General features: G+C 31.2%; 1 protein-coding gene across 1 annotated transcript; it reads right to left on the bottom strand.

Annotated features, from left to right (window-relative positions):
• Nucleotides 1–6,548: 6,548 nt before the first annotated feature.
• LOC129309264 (cytochrome P450 71A1-like) lies at nucleotides 6,549–8,629 on the bottom strand. The gene is made up of 2 exons (XM_054950753.1): nucleotides 7,480–8,629; nucleotides 6,549–7,358 (listed from the first exon to the last, which is right to left on the bottom strand). Exons 1-2 carry the CDS (start codon nucleotides 8,440–8,442, stop codon nucleotides 6,729–6,731), a joined length of 1,593 nt encoding a protein of 530 aa, XP_054806728.1. The 5' UTR covers nucleotides 8,443–8,629; the 3' UTR covers nucleotides 6,549–6,728.
• Between the last annotated feature and the right edge of the window lie 8,784 nt (nucleotides 8,630–17,413).

The raw sequence follows: 17,413 nt of genomic DNA, 5'->3' as shown, positions 1-17,413 counted from the left end.
AATACTCCCATAATTTTTTAATGAAAGAATTATGTCTAGCACTTTACAGCACAATTAAATACTAAAAATAAATATAGCAAAATAAAAATTAAAATAGTTAATAGAAAAAAAGTATTAAACAAGGTGTTGCTTTTTATTTTCCTCTTATCGTTGAAAAAAAAAAAAACAAAGAGAGAATCACATTAGGGCCCTTGAAAAACAAAATTGCAATGAGAATCTAAAACAACAAAAAATGTAGCACGCATAACTGAATTGTTGAATTTTGTCTTATGCATCGTTGAATCTTATATTGTTTTAGGCCTTCACTATCATTTTTCTCATTTGGGGGTCTTAAACGTGATTCTCCAAAAATATATATTGAACGGTATTGAAGATAAATACCCAAACAAGATGAGTATGGGGAAAAATCAAAGGGAATGGGCATTTTTTTAGGAAAATAGCGATGAAGGATCGCCAGAGAAAATTTTTATCATTTGAGGATTAATTATTATCAAAATTTAATTGAAAAAAAACCTAAAGGTTAAGTTAAAATGAGTTATTGTTAAAATTTGAATAAATATTTATTAATAAAAAACTGACTCAAATTGACAAGTATCCATTTAAGTTTTGATAACAAGTAATCTTTAATTAATATAAATTTCATCTAATGGTTATTAATTAATATTTTTTCTTTTTTTCTAACCCATAAAAAATTTAATTTAAAAAAAAAGTGGTTCTCATAATTTGCAGTTTTCAGTTGTAATTCTTATTTCCAAAAGGTCTTTAAATATCATTCTGATCTCTCTCATTATTTTCAATTTTTTTTTCCTCAATCGATTTAATCAAAGGCTAACCAAACATAGAAGCCATGGCTTCTTAATTTAATTGGAATTACTTCTCAATCATTGATCATATATATTACTATTTCTTCCCGATTAGGGAAAATATATACCTGATTTCTTTTTTTATATTAGTCACTTCTATTTACTTCATTTTAAAATTAATGAGATGTAATTAAATTACTTATATGTCTAGAAAAGAAAAGAAAACTCAATTTACCTTTATAAAATGTATTACCAATGTATTACCTTTAAAAATATTTTTCTCTCTCGTATAACATTTACTTTGCTCATAGAAAATTGTAAAAAGATAAAATAGTAATAAAATAATTAATAATTCATATTTTTATAAAAAATAATGTATAAAAGAATGACCATCAATTTCTTCTAAAATATAACTTATATATAGGAACATATGGATTAGGGAACAAATCCATGCATGTGATACTTTGTTCGTCAATGATGAATACTATATAAACAATAATTCAATGAATGAATGAATTATGATGATTATGAAACGGGCCCACCCCATGTTGGACGTTGAATGGGAGTGTAATGACTCCAGTCCAAATATTACATATTGTATATAAAATATGAACATGTATTTGTAGACATAGGAGTAGATATTGACTATATGCTAGTCATGGAACTATTAACACATGATACCAAATGCTAATAGTCATTTGATTGGGCAGATCCATTTTTTCCTACAAAAAAGTGACAACTTGAGATTAAACATATCTATTAAGAAAGAGATAAATGTGCAAACTTTGTGGCCTCCTTTGCCCTCTCTATGGATAGGAATGTGCATGATTTGGATCTTCCATCAAACAATTTGAAGAAGTTTGTGTGTTTTTTTTTGTGGGAGGGGGGTTTGTGGTTTTTGAACTTGTACGTTTTAGATGTGGGTAATGAATTGGACAATTGATTATATTCACTAACCGTCTTAAGTGCGAGAGGTTAGCAAAAATAATTTCATTCAAAAAAAGAAAGACCCAACTAGAATCTGATGCTACAAATAAGAATATGACCAATGTTTAGAGTATTGTCTTGCAAAAGCCTCTTCAAATAATTTAGTGGAAGATTCAAATCATGCACATTCCTATTCATATAGAGGGTTAAGGAGGCCAAAAATTTCACACATTTATTTCCTTATCGTTAGATATGTTCAATCTCAACTTTATACTTATAAAGGGTTTGTGGTTTTTAGACTTACACATTTTAGTCATGTGGTTAATAAATTTGATGAGCAAGAGAGGTTGGTAAAAAGAATTTCATTCAAAAAAAGAAAGACCCAACTAAAATCTGGTATTTCGAATAATATAACCAACATCTAGAGTATCGTCTTGCACAAACTTCTTCAAATTGTTTGATGGAAGATCCAAATCATGCACATTCCTATCCATAGAGAGGGCAAAGGAGGCCACAAAGTTTGCACATTTATCTCTTTCTTGATAGATATGTTTAATCTCAAGTTGTCACTTTCTTGTAGGAAAAAGTGGATCTGCCCAATCAAATGACTATTGGCATTTGGTATCATGTGTTAATAGTTCCATGACTAGCATATAGTCAATATCTTGCTTAACATTTCTCAATCTCTACTACTATGATGGAGGGAGTTTGAGGCCGGTGATGGAAACAATGATCCTTAATGATGATATAGTGTGAAAACCAAAGTCTCCAAGAGAGCACTAGAGTAGCAGGGTCAGCTCTTTTCCTTGTTAATCCTTAATGATAGTGATCTTTATAGATGGGATGAAGGAAGAAGATGGAGAAAAGAGATAGTTAAGAGAGAGGGGGAGAGAATCCAAGATAAATGAATGAACGCCACCTATCTTTCATTTGGTCAAATTTTAATTTTAGTGGTCAACATGTCACATATTTCATAGTGAGGCAAAATTACTTCATTTTGAAAAGTTATAAGGTAAAATTGTTTCAATTAAAAGATAAGAGTGCTTAGCGCTTTTTTTTTTTTAAAAAACTTTTAAGGTATTATATTTTTGCTCCTAAACTTTTTTTTAAAAGGATCAGGATCTTAGGTTAACTCCTTTTCATTTTTGAAAACCTTGGCTTTTATTACATTTTGAAAAATAATTATGCAAACAATGTTTTTTAGAATAAAATTTACATTTTATTTTCTAAAAGACATTTTTTAATAAGGTAATTAGTCTTTTTACTTTTAAACATAATTTCTTCTAAGGACATGGCCCTGTGAGGTTTAATTAAAACAAGGAAAAATTGCATCCAATGACATGTGAAGAAAATTATTCATTAATAAGAATCAATAATAAGTCATAATTTTTTAAAAAAATAAGTTAATGTTCTCATTTTAACAATGATTTATTTTATATTAATTTTTGTTTGTAAATAATTTTTTTCATAGGTCCTTGAATGTAATTTTCTTTTGAAACACTAGTTTTTTCATCATTGTTGTTGGCACACTGCTACTAACCGTCAGAGCTTTGTTACTAATGGGCTAATCATCATTACTGGTGTCCAAACTTAGAGTTGGTAATTCAAACTACTGATTAATTTAAATAAATTTAAAAAATTTTAAATCGAGGCTTCAAAATAAAAAAAAAAATCCTCTTCAAGTTTATTCAAGCTCAAACTGAAAACATTCAGACCAATTCATGCTGAGCCCAAATATCCTGTTTTATTTTTTCCAAAAAAAAAAAGGAGCTACCGGGGTTGTTCTTCTTCTTTCTTCTCCGCTTGCCCTGCCTTCCTTTTCAGGTCATTCATAATCATAATGTTCTTCTTCAAGCTTCATTCAGATCATTGTTCTTCTTCAGATATAGAAACGCACGCATCCTCTTCTTTCTAGTTTCTTCTTCCCGGTACGAACGCGTCCTCTTCTAGTCTTCTTTCTTCTTCAGTCTTCACTCGCCTCTCACAACCCAACAGCTTCACTCTTCTATTCCTTCAGCTCAGTCGTTTCACAGATGGTGACCTTCGGTTCGCTCGCGGCAGCACCTCCGGCTTAGATTGTTTTCTTCAACCTCAGATCGAATTTTAGGGCCCATCACGACTCATGATCTGCACCTCCTCAGCTTTGTTCATCTGTATCTTCCTTCATCTAAGCAACCATTATATCCAGTTGCATCATTTTTTTCGTTTGCCTTCATGTCGTATTTCGAGTCACGCAAGCCCTCTTTTACTTTGCCTTTGTTCTTCTTCACCCCCAGAGGCCAGAACATTTGTTTTCTATTTTTATTTTGCTTTTTTTAAAAAAAAAAAAATCTGAAGCTAAAGAAATATGCTGCTGAATTTATTTTTGTATATATATTTAATCTTCTAGAACCTGCTACTGAAATATTTTATTGGTTAAAGATACAAATGTGCCCACCGATTATTTGTTTAGAATCATTAGGTAGCTCATATTATGAGATGACACAAAATAAATTTTCAACTTTTAAAAATAGAGTATCTAGCTGTCTCTGTTAATTTTTATTCAACTGATGTTAACTTCAATGTAGGGCCCAAAAAATTGGATTGAGAATGACACGTAGCACTCAACCTCAACATGTGTAAGGGTGTAAATTTAGTCATGAACTATTTTTCAAACAGTACTGGGTAATCTCTATTATAAAAAATGGACCATCCAATACCTTTCCATCATTTTTGACCAAATATTATTTATTTTCAGACTTGTGAGACTCATGACGCGTCAATCTCTTTAATTTTATTGCTTTCATTTTCAATTTCAACTTGAAAAGAAAAAATTTAAAGAGTTCTTATCTGAACACATTAATGAAAAAGATGCTAATGAAGTAAAAGAAGACGAAGAAGATAAGGTCTTGTTTCAATATATGTGGTAATTCAATTCAAACTTTTCTCATACATAGTAGTATCATAATTCAAATTGCAACTTTATTTGAATTGCCACGAAGAGTTAAATAAAATATTGTCTTCTTCCTCTTCTTCTTTTACTTCGTTAGCATCGTTCTCGTAAATGTCTTCAGGTAATAATTCTTTAAACTTCTTTTTCTTGAGCTAAGATTAAGAAGGAATGCAAGAAGATTGAAGAGATTGACACGTTGTGAATCTCAGACATTTGAAAGTAAATAGCATTTGGTCAAAATTAATAAAAAAGTATTGAATGATCCTTTTTTATAGTGAAATCTACTTGGTGCTCTTCAAAAAATAATTCATGACTAAATTTGTAATTTTATTTGTTAAAGTGAAATGCCATGAGTCATTTCAGTCAAAAATTTGTGAGCCTCACATGGAAGTTGACGTGTGTTAAATAAAAATTAATGGAGATTATTGGATGCTATGCTTTTTAAAGTTGAGAATTTATTTTACATCATTTCATAATATAAATTACCTAGTTCTCTTGAAAAAAATAATTGGTAACCAAATTTGCTTCTTTACCTCATTTTATTTTGTTCCTTCGTATCTTTGTTTGAAAAAGGGAAAAATAAAATTGACCCTTTGATTTACCAAAATATTGATAACCACTATATCAATTAATTCCTTTGATAAAGTCATGAAAAATAATATATATTATAAATTTAGTTTATAATCTTTTCTTTGAATGTCGTTAATTTTGCAAGAGCTGTTGCTAATGCCCTATCGTAAAGTTGTCAAGAATTCGAACAGCTTTTCAATATTATACTATTAATTCAAACACAAGTCAAATAATAAGTTGTCAAAGTTCAAATAACAACTTGTCAATATCAAATTACGACTTGTCATCTTAAACTTGTTAACTATTATTGACCATCTGACCAGGGTGGGACCTCCAGCGGCCAACAATCCAGCCATCAAAGATGATGGTGGTCAGCTTGCCGACGAGATGGTTGGTTTGTCTTTTTTTAAATTAAGGGCAGATGGTGGTCAGCGTGCCGCCGAGATGGTAGGTTTGTCTTTTTTTTAAATTAAGGGCATTTAAATAATTAAATCTCAAAACATACTGAAATAGTTACCGCCCATTTAGGTATACATAAAATTATAGTAATGTTAAAATTTGAAGTTTAATTATTGCTCAAACCAAATTCAGAATAAATTTTGGGATGTGAGGTAGAATTGAATGTTTTGGACAGGAGACTTGTGCTTACCATATTTTGGAAATTTGGGTATACTTCATGCGTGACATATCTCAAAATTTGGATGATGCATTCGTTTGCTTCTAATATATTAGTGGTTTGGCTTGGATGATCGTTCTTGATCCAATATATTGTGAAGATGATTGAACCAGGCATGTTAATTGAATCGGAAGTGTTCAAGAGATCAAACTGCAGATTTTAACTTCCTAAAGAATGAGAAGTACCGTTAACCAATGTGCCATCAATAAATTTTTTTTAAAAAATTGCAATATTATTTATCAGTTTTGAATGAAATAGGACTAATCATGGTCGAATTCTTCAAAATACACAAATGGACAAAACTTAGGTTCATTATGTTATGTAAAGATAATACTGAATACTTGAATTTTATTATATTATGTAAATCACCGTGGAATGCTACTGATCATGAGATCATTAGATAGTGTTTGCAGAGGTATAGCATATATGGTGGATGGGAGGAGGATGGGGAGGAAATTAAAGTAATGGAGAAGAGAGGGTGAAATTGGGGAGTGTGGGGACTGGAGAGTGGCTATGTGTGGAATTCACACAGAAGTAAAATTATTTTAAAAAATAATTAGTGCTTTGAACTAATTGTTTTTAAAAAAGATGAAGTAACTTTATCAATAAATATAATGTATTTCACAGAAAAAGCAGTCCCTGTACAAGTATCGCATCAAATTTCTCCAACAATGCAAGCATAAACCAAATTAAAAATCCACACATATATATTGAATCCACTACATCAACCTTGTTAGCAATTTTTATTTAAAATAAACTACCAAAACAAATCTGAAACACATATCATGCATGAACTCCACCACAAATAAAAAGCCCAAAACTAGGATGCTATATCAGGTACGTACAGTATTGGTTGGACACAAATTGGGAGTTTCTTAACGACAGTAAGACCGAATGTCTCACTCATGTCTACATCTTGGGCGGATCTATTACTTGTTTTGGGAAGCTTCCAGTCGAACCAATACAACAGATTAGCTAACACATAATCAAGTGATGCGATCCCAAACGAAATTCCTGGACATCCCCTTCTTCCCGTACCAAAAGGAATGAATTCAAAGTCTTGACCTTTGAAATCAACTTGGCTGTTCTCAAATCTCTCCGGTACAAACTCTTCTGGGCTTTCCCAAAATTCAGGATCTCTTTGAATTCCCCACGCATTCACAAATACAGTTGTTTTTGGAGGAATATAGTACCCTCCCAAAGTCACACCTGATGTTGTCTCTCTTGGCACCGAAAGAGCAACCGGAGGATGTAACCTTAGAGTTTCTTTGACCACACATTCCAAGTACTTCATTTGCTTCACATCACTTTCTTCCACTTTGGATCTATTCCCCACCACTCTTCTCACCTCTTCCTGGGCTTTCTTCAATGCTCTTGGATTCTTCATGAGCTCTGCAAAACCCCATTCCAGAGCTGTCGAAGTTGTGTCACTTCCGCCCACGAACAAATCCTGATGATACAATTATCAAAAAGAACCATGTTTAAATAGCTGGTGTAAACTAGCCAGCCTCAGAGATTTAATGTATAACATAAAAACAGATGGAATCATATTCAGGGGAAAAGAGAGATACGATTATCATGGCTTTAAGGTCGGATTGGTTAAGTTCGATATCTAGCAGATCATCTTGTTGAAGTTTGTGGAGAATATCAACGAAGTCTCTCTTTTCTGATTCGTGACCACCCTCATTCCTTTTAGCTGCCTTATGCTGAGCGAGCACCTCATCGAAGAAAGCATCTAATTCTCTAAACGTAGAATTCAACTTGGGAATTAACCCAGTAACAACGTCCATCCATCTCAATGAGGGGAAGAAGTTTCCAAAACTGAAAGCTTGCATTAGGACCATCACTTTCCTCGCAAAGTCGCCAAAGCTGCTTTTACCATCTGCCGCATCAAACTTCTGTCCAAGAAGACATCTGCTCACGATGTTGTTTGAAGTTGCAAGAATCATCTGAGACATGTTTACAGAAGCCCTGTCATCATGCTCAGCACATGCTTGACGAATCTTATTGACCAAATCCGCAACTTCCTCCTCTCTGATGTACTGAAAGGACCGAACCCTTTTAAGGCTGAGAAGTTCAAGAACACAAATTTTCCTCTTGAGCCTCCACTCTTCACCATAGGGTAAGAAACCGATATCCGTGCATCCATAGAGAAGTATTTTTGCAGCTGTGGTTTGAGGCCTACCGGAGAAAATGACGTCGTGGGATTTGGTTATTTCTCTGGCCATGTTTGCAGAAGAAACCACCAGAGTTGGGGTTTGACCTAAGCGGAGCAACATGATAGGGCCATACTTGTGGGATAGAGCTGTGAGAGAACGATGTGGTAGAGTGCCAAGCTGGTGAAGATTGCCTATGAACGGAAATTTTGGTGGGGAAGGAGGCAGGTTGGGGTTGTTTCTTCTGTTTGTTTGGAGTTTGATGAGCAACAAGATGGCGATCATGAAGCAAAAGAGAGAAACGAAGAAGGTTGGGTTTAGCCCAAATACCAAGTATTTCAGAACCGCCTGCAGAAGCATGCTTGTTCTTTCTTCCATGGCAGAAATGATCGGAAAGGCCGACTCAACCAAGCTAAGATAAACAGGAATATACAGCTGGAGAGCTTAGGTGATGGTACATCTAGCTGATAAGCATTGCTGCTGTATTTTTTATTATTTTATTTCCGTCCGAAATTGACAAGAGAGGAACGATGAGTGTGTTTTGGAACCTCGAGGGGGACGTTGAATCAGAAAGAAAAACAAGTCACGAATTTTATGGTTCCATTGGTTAGACTGCGATGAAATTGATAATAAAATAATAATATTTATATATATAAATAAATTTTTAATTTTTTGATGGTGTTCAGGTTCGCGATTTCAAAAGCTAGATATCTAGACTATTAGAATTGAAGACAAAAGCATATTAATACAAACTCATGACCTCGAAATAAAATACTAGAGAAAGTTAGAGATATGCAGTCATATCATAACTTATAAGTTTTTTATCTTAAAGTCAAAAGTTGAATCAATAGAGTTGGAAGAAAGGTGAGAGATTAAGAGTACATTTAATCTTCCTTCGTTTCACGTTCAAAAAATAAAATTTTACTTTCAGAAAGTTGAAAGTTGTTTGGATAAAATATTTTACAGAAAAACACATCTTGAAAGTACATTTAAATAGTAGTTGAAAGTGAATTTCTGAAATGTAACTATTTAAAACTTTTAAAAAGTGGATTTAAAAAGTAAGATATATTTGACCATACTACCCTAAGTTTAATCTCTTATTTTTTATTTAAAAAATAGTTAATTCATTAAAAATATAATTATTATTTTAATAATAATAATAATTAGGTATCAATTTTTTTAGTATTATAAATTGAGTAATTAATCATGTTAATTTTTAGCATTAATGTATAATAAAAATTACAAATCTTTATTACATCTTTTAAAATTACAAATTAAAAATACAAATAATTAGAGATCAAATTTTTAGCATTATAGATCAAAATTTATGTTATTTATAATTTTTATTATATTTTTTAAATATTTTAAATATATTACATTTGTATAATAAAAATTTTAAATCATTATAAATCAATGTCCTTTTTGATAATTGTACATTCAAATGCACATTTCACTATCACAAACCAAACAACTTTTAATGTATCAAACTAACTTTTGAAAAAATATATCCAAACACAAATTTCGTTACAATAATTGACTTTCATGAAACTGATTTTTATCAAATAAACTTTTATCAAATGAACTTTGAGCAAGCTGAAAACCAAACGCACACTGAACCTGAGTCATACAAGAGAGATCAAAAATTAAAGAAAAAAGACACAAGAGAATTAGAGATTGAGAAAAAGAAATTACAAGTTTGAACGAGTAGTTTAAATTTTTTTTCCCTTTAAATTGGGTTAACTTGTTTTGATTTTCAGATAAATTCGATTATCATAAAATTAATTGGGTCAACTTGATTCAAATGTTAAATTAATTCAATTAGTTGCGATTTGATTAGTGAGTGATCGATTGGATTGTTTGGTCTGGTTTGGATTTCGAAAAATTGGAGTGCATAAAAAATTAGAAATAGAATCCATTGTACATGTACTGCCAAAGCGGAGGCTCAAGGAGAAAATTTGCAGCTAACTGGCCTCGAAATTATTATCAATCTTTATTGTTAATATTTATAAAAACTGTCGTTTTCATTTTAGTCTAGGGCCGTGCACTCTTCTCCAGCCATTCAGCCACGTCAGGTTGGACGCCTAGAGGTCAACTCTTGTTCTGCCTAACCCGGCCGAATATATGTCATTTTTTCTAAAATTTATATATAATATTTATTTTATGTTATTGTTTTTGGTTAAAAGTAATCATAAAAACATGAACTGTAATATCTTTTGTGAACGCAAGCAGTGATAGATTTTGATTAACGATAAGTGATCCATTCTTTGCCAATAATTAAGTTTAGGATATAGGATTTGAATCAATATCAATATCATGAGTAACGTAAAATTAGGATATTTCACACAAGGTTTGCTTCCAAAACATTCCGTAAATTATATTGGAGAAAAATTTATATATTTAACTTTATATATTTAATGAATCTAATTAAATTAAAATAAGTAAATTTTAATATTAAAAAAATTTAATTAAATTAAAATAAGTAAATTTTAATATTAAAAAAATTAATCATTTAATTTTTATAGTTTTAACTTAATTGTAATTCAGTTTTTAAATTTTAACTCATTATATTTCAGCTCCATAAGTTTTGATTTGTTGTAACTTAATCCTTAAACTTTAACTCTTGTAATTTAATTCCTATAATTTTAATTGCTTAAATATTAGTTCCTATATTAGATTAAAATTATTTTAAAACTTATTATTAATATTTTATATTACTAAACCCCTTTAATCTTTATAAATATTATAAAAATTAAAAGTTTAAAAACATTTTTAATATTTATAATTTTATTTTTTAAATATAATAATTAATATTTAAATAGTTAAAACTATAGAGATTTTATTACAAAGGGTAAAATTTAGGCATTAAGTTATAATTAAGTTAAAATTATAAAAATTAAGTTATAACAAGTCAAAATTTTAAAATTAAGTTACAATTGAGTTAAACGTATAAGAATTAAATAATTAATTTTTTTAATATTTAATAATATTAATAACACAAATTTATCATAAAATAAATAATATATAAAAAATTTACGTTTCTCAATATTAATTAAATATATATATATATATATATTAAATATGTAAGGTGAAGTATAAAACACTTTTTTCATTATATTATTCATATTAATATCAGGCAAAATTTTATTTAAGGACCATGCTTATCAATCAAAGTCAATAATTTCTGAAAATACACTGCAGATATGAACATCTAATTGAAATTATCTTTTTCTGTAAAATGACCAAAAACCCCTAAGGTTTAACTTGAAAGAATAAGATGCCAACAACATTCTCCCTCCCTTCCCCCCTCTTTCTCCCTCTCTCTGCACAAAATTTCGCCTCTAGATTAGACCCAGCTAACCAATGGGTACTCACTGAAATTCCCAAGTTGGTTCTTCACCATTTCATCTTCAGGAATAAAAACGGTCATTGCAGCATCATCCCTAATTCCATTCATTTGCAAACCAAGAAACTATGCCGTCATAGAGTACCTTGTGGATCTGAGTGGTTCGATGGCTTGACCAAACGAATCGGCGGAACTCATGCCCTGGCTCTTCAACCCACACAATGGATTAAGGCTAGGTCCTTGAGACGCTGGAGTATACTAAAAATTGGGATCGAAGAAACTGTGATTAGGAAAAGCCCACCCTCATAAATCGGCCACTGATTTGGACGTAGTTAAGCGAAATCTCAAAATCAGAATGTGACTCGGTGACGCTCAGAGAGTGGTTATTTAACAGTGCTCATACAGGCTACTAAGGTCTGAGTCTTTCGAACATAATAAAGAAGAGACTCCAAACACGACTGGGTGGATTCCATTTCATCAAGCAGGAGGCTGAGCTACTGATTTTAACTAGATTTACTAAGTTATATTGTCATGATAATGGCATCCTTATTACTTGGAAAACTAAACGTCCTTCCTCTTAATAATCTCCCCAAATTTTAATCACCATCATAAATCCAAGTCATGGCAGGAAATAACAGCTCAAGTTCTCAACTATCTTAAGTACAAAGACCAAAAACAGATAGAGAAGTGACGATGTGACTAAAAAGGCTTGACTTTTCTTCATTGAACTTCTTTTCACTATGCCACTATTGCAATTCTAGATTCTTTAGATCAAATCTGAACTCCCAATCTAGTTCATTCAGCCATAAATGGTCTACTTCGCGTTTGGAGAGAGAGCATGTTTGGAAAAATGACAATTAAATCTCAAAAGGCTAATTTTATTTAAGGTAAGTTTTAAGACATTCTGAAATATTAAATAAGTCCCCAAGTCCTTAAGTAGCATTTTAATATAATAAGAAATGATTGAAACACCCTTATTTGGTTGATGAAAATTTGATGTTGCTCATTCTCTACTTTACCCTGCCCTGCAATTACTTATTCCTTGTCTCTTCCTTGCCCTGTTCGTCGTCTCTTCCTTGCCTCATTGCAAGTGAGTAAAGCTCTCCGTCATCTTTTTCCTGAGTTGTCCAGTAAAGTTGTATGTCATCTTTATTCTAGTCCTGTTTGACATCTCTTCTCTACCCTAAGTGATCACTTGCTTAGATCATTAATCTTTAATCTGTTTTGATCATTAATCTTTGATGGGTGTGACACATTTTCCTTGCCGAAGAGTCTGATAATCATCAACATTCACTATTCTGGTTATGCAGAAATTGCTTCCTCAATTTTTTTCCTTGAGTATCTTAGCTAAAGGTGGACTATGTAGTTTGTACAAGTGAGGACATGCTCAAATGATTTTTAAGTTTGAAGTTATACATTGTACCCAATCAATTAAGTTTGCAACTTTGTAACTTTCTAATTTGTTTTTACAATTTTATTCCTAACTTCTAATATTGAAACGTATTTGTAATGTTCAAGTTATACATTGTACCCAATCAATTAAGTTACCAAGCAACTTAGATACCTAATTTTGCAATTATCTCGAGACAAATTTGCCACTGCTTGTCAAAATTTTGAGTAAGAGAACTATTGAATTCTTAAGAAAATTATTGTTCTAAGACAACGCTCCAGTAATTTGTAATTCAGACACACTAGAATTTGAAACTTTCTTATGAATAATTTGTAATTCCTTTTCAAAATTTTAGATAGAAGAACTATTGAATTCTTAAAAAAGTTACTATTTCAAGACAACGCTCCAGTAATTTGCAACTGAGGCACTAAATTTTGCAACTTCCTTACAAATAATTTGCAACTTCTTTTCAAAATTTTAGGTGGAAGAACTATTGAATTCTTGAACTTGCAAAGCCACCAAACTATTTTAGGACATGGCTTTAGTAATTTGCAATTGACATACCAAATTTTACAACTAACATACCAAATTTTGCAACTTCTTTACGAATAATTTGTAACTCCTTCTCAAAATTTTAGGTGGAATAACTTTTGAATTCTTGAACTTGCAAAGCTACCAAATTATTTTAGGACAACACTCCAGTAATTTACAACTGACATACCAAATTTTACAATTTCATTACAAATAATTTGCAACTTCTTCTCAAAATTTTAGATGAAATAACTTTTGAATTCTTGAATTTGCAAAGCTACCAAATTATTTTAGGACATGGCTTCATTAATTTGCAACTGATATATCAAATTTTGCAATTGTCTTATGAATAATTTGCAACTCCTTCTCAAAATTTTGGGTGGAATAACTTTTGAATTCTTGAACTTACAAAGCTACCAAATTATTTTAGGATATGGCTTTAACTGACATACTAAATTTTGCAACTTCCTTACGAATAATTTACAACTCATTCTCAAAATTTTGGGTGGAATAACTTATGAATCTTAAACTTGCAAAGCTACCAAATTATTTTAGGATATGGTTTCAGTAATTTACAATTGACATACCAAATTTTGTAACTATCTTATGAATAATTTGCAACCTCTGTTCAAAATTTTAAGACAACACACTTTTAATAATTACAGAAGATATGAATTGTACATATAAGCTACATTTATTAATTCATCTAATGCATCTGCACATATCAATTGTCTACATGCACAAAAGCATGAACTTGGATTTATAAAAAAAGGGCTGTTATATGTCAAGAAAACCCCTAAAACTACCCATATATGTAGGTTACCCAAATCAAAGTTCATGGGGTAAACCATTTACAGTAACATCAACTTGGATTTTGATTTCTACACCTCTTCTATGTATGACCTGCTTCATAGCAGTGAGAAAAATGATAAAGTTTCTTTTATTATTGTTGAGACTTGATCCTCACACAACGAGGTCTGCTAGCTGGTTGAGATGTTTTAGGAGATAGCAAAAAGGTTTGGTTCATGAGCTCAGACATTGTCAATATATTTGACTTTGGCATGTCATGGGTCTCAACAGGATGCATAGTGACAATGTATATTTTCTCCTGTGCGCTACGAAGATAACATTCCTTGACATAGTTATACACGTTACCATGTACTTCTTTAGTGGCTGCACAAGCATATGGGCAAGGAATGCCAAACATTTGCCAAACTTTACATGTACATTCCTTTAATATCAGATTCACATACATCTCTACATGGTGTCCGAAACAATGCAATATGTGAGCTTTACAACTGAACTATCATAACTTCTGCCTAAAAAATATTTTCCTTCAACTTTGCTTAAACATTTGGACCAATTATGCTTTTTCACTTACTCATAGCTGCCTCACTTGTAAAAAATTTCTTGCTCAACTTGTCTCTATGGTCATTTATAAGAACACATATATTATGCCTCCTCTCCTCAAGAATCCATGCATTGAATGATTTAGCCAAGTTAGTTGTTATCTTATCCCATCTTCAAAATGGGAACAATGATAGTGTCCATTGTTCAACATCGTCTTGATTTTTAACCCATCTTGCTATTATACAAAATTTGTGCTCATGCCTTGCATAGGCAATATGATCAAGTAACTTTAGTGCCTCTTCCTTGCTGTTCCTTCCCATACCCTTACAAACTTTGTTAAACTCAAAACTAAAATTCTCCTTGACATGCTGATTGCAAAATGCATGTCTATCGCCACCAAATATGGCTCTAATAGCATTAATAATAGCATTATTTCTATATGAAACAATAATTACTTGTAGTGAACCAATGATATTTTTAATATTTTGCAGAAACCAGGTCTAATCATCATGAATTTCACTACCAATTATTGCAAAAGCTAATGGAAACAACTCATTATTGGCATCATATGTTGAAGCTGCCAATAAGGTGCCACAATAAGGACTACTAAGAAAACATCTATCCACATATAAAATAGACCTAGCCCCAAGCAAGAATCCTTTGATAGAACAACCATGTGCAATAAATAATCGTTCAAATCTATTATTCTTAGAAGCCAACTATTTTGCTATAGTGTCAGCATCAGTCTCCATTATTCTATTATACAACTAAGGAACAAGCATATATAATTAGTCAGAAAGCCCATTTATTTCTACCAATGCCCTCTCTTTTGCTCTTAAAGCTTGACGATAAGTTAGATATATGCCATAGTTTCTATATATGTTAGCTTTGATTTTATTGGGTCTTTTTTCCACATTAGACCTTATTACGTCATCAATTATAGACGAAGTTAGTGTACACCTTGTATTGTAAGAAACTTTAAGGTCTTTTTAGGCAGAATGTAAGTGCTCATTTTTGAAAGTTGTTACACAAAGCAAGAGCATTGACTTCCTTAATGAATATGCTGTTATCTTCCATTGACATCCTTTTGCCTTGCAAACTGTAATTATTTTATTTGTGTTGTTCTTTACAAATTTATATTCAAACCTATGTGCAATATTATACTTGTAAATTATTTATCTACAATCATCAGCACTCGTAAAAATCTACCCAGATCCTACTAGCAAATCCTTTTACTTTGTTGCATTTAGCTCAGGCATTGGTATTAGGATACTTTATATTGCACATGGTATAACTTCAAAATCTTGTATAGCATGTGAAATCCTAGCTGAACATCCTGCTCTGCATTTCTATTCAAATCATGTTTATTACTACTATTCATATTTATATTAGCATAATATTAATCATGCAACTATTAAAAAAACTTACCCATCAATTGAATCTCTTATTGCCTTTGTACTTTGCTGTATCTTCCCAATGATGTACACATGAGCAAAATTATCATTCAATTTCATTAATTCATTTATCCCTTCATCATCTTTAAGGTCTAAAAGAGCATTATAATCAAACTTTACTGTGTACTTCAACTCTATTCCATTTAAATCACAATTCAAGCATGATGAAATCAATCTAACAAGTCTTTCAAGAGATATTCCTTCTCTTATCATTCTTCCATTACAACTCCCCTCATCATAATGTATTGTCCCATGCATATCTTTTACAATATCTCCACTAAAATGAAAATAATAAAAAATTTCTTTAAACAACTACTTTCTATCGTACCCAATAATATCAACTTACAATAAACAAAATAAAATGTAATGATATATTACTTAAAAATAAGTTACTTTTGACATAAGTGATTTTTGCATAAGTGAGACAGTGACAATGTTTCATTTTAAAATATGAACACTCGATAATAAATTCTTACACTATCAGTTGCAAAATGTCAAATCTTTATGCCAAATCTTTAGAAACGTAAAATAAAATAAAAAATCTTTCATGTTCAGTTGCAAAAACGTGTTTCATCTTTTTTCTTACGAGAGCCATTTTGCAAGAAATCAGACCTTAATGGAGTTAACCTTTTTGTTCAGATGCAGGGATTTGCCAAAAAAAAAACACATGTCTAAACGTACCAACCAAACAAACTCAGCAGAGAATAAAAGCTTCCTTGAGTCAATAATTAAGGCAACTCTATCCCTTTCAAGCACAACTCTATTTTAGGAATGGGTATTCTTCAACGTGCAGCTCCACCACTTACATGTAGCTCTCATTAATGTTGGGAAAGAGACACATTGAGAGAAAAATGTTGGAGGTGATAAGTGTACATGTTATATTTAATCATAAGGGCATTTTCATCATTTTTATCATAACTCTGATTTATGAAAAATAGCATAGGACTTTATTGGCCTTTTACAATTACTTGAGACTTAACTAGTATAAAATTGATCTTTTAGGACTTGATTTTATTTTCCCAGCATGTTTAGCTAGGTGAGGCAAAATTTTGTGTGTAGAGAGGGAGCGAGAATGTGCTATCAGGAGCTTATTCTTTCATGTTAAACATTTAGGTTTTTTTGTCATTTTGTAGAGAAAGATAATTGCAGTTTGGTTCTTATATCCTGCAATATATTTTCATACTATAAGGAGAATGACAAAGAAGTTTTAAATGAATTAATTAATTTAAATTAAATCTAAATTGCTAAGTTCTAAAAATTTACATGTTTGAATTTCAATTT

The sequence above is a fragment of the Prosopis cineraria genome, unplaced genomic scaffold (genome assembly GCF_029017545.1).
Source record: "Prosopis cineraria cultivar Desert tree isolate PC_DT_omini unplaced genomic scaffold, ASM2901754v1 PC4, whole genome shotgun sequence".
Lineage (NCBI taxonomy): Eukaryota > Viridiplantae > Streptophyta > Magnoliopsida > Fabales > Fabaceae > Prosopis > Prosopis cineraria.
Note: the sequence above shows the minus strand (reverse complement) of the source record. Positions and strands in the feature narration are given on the sequence as shown.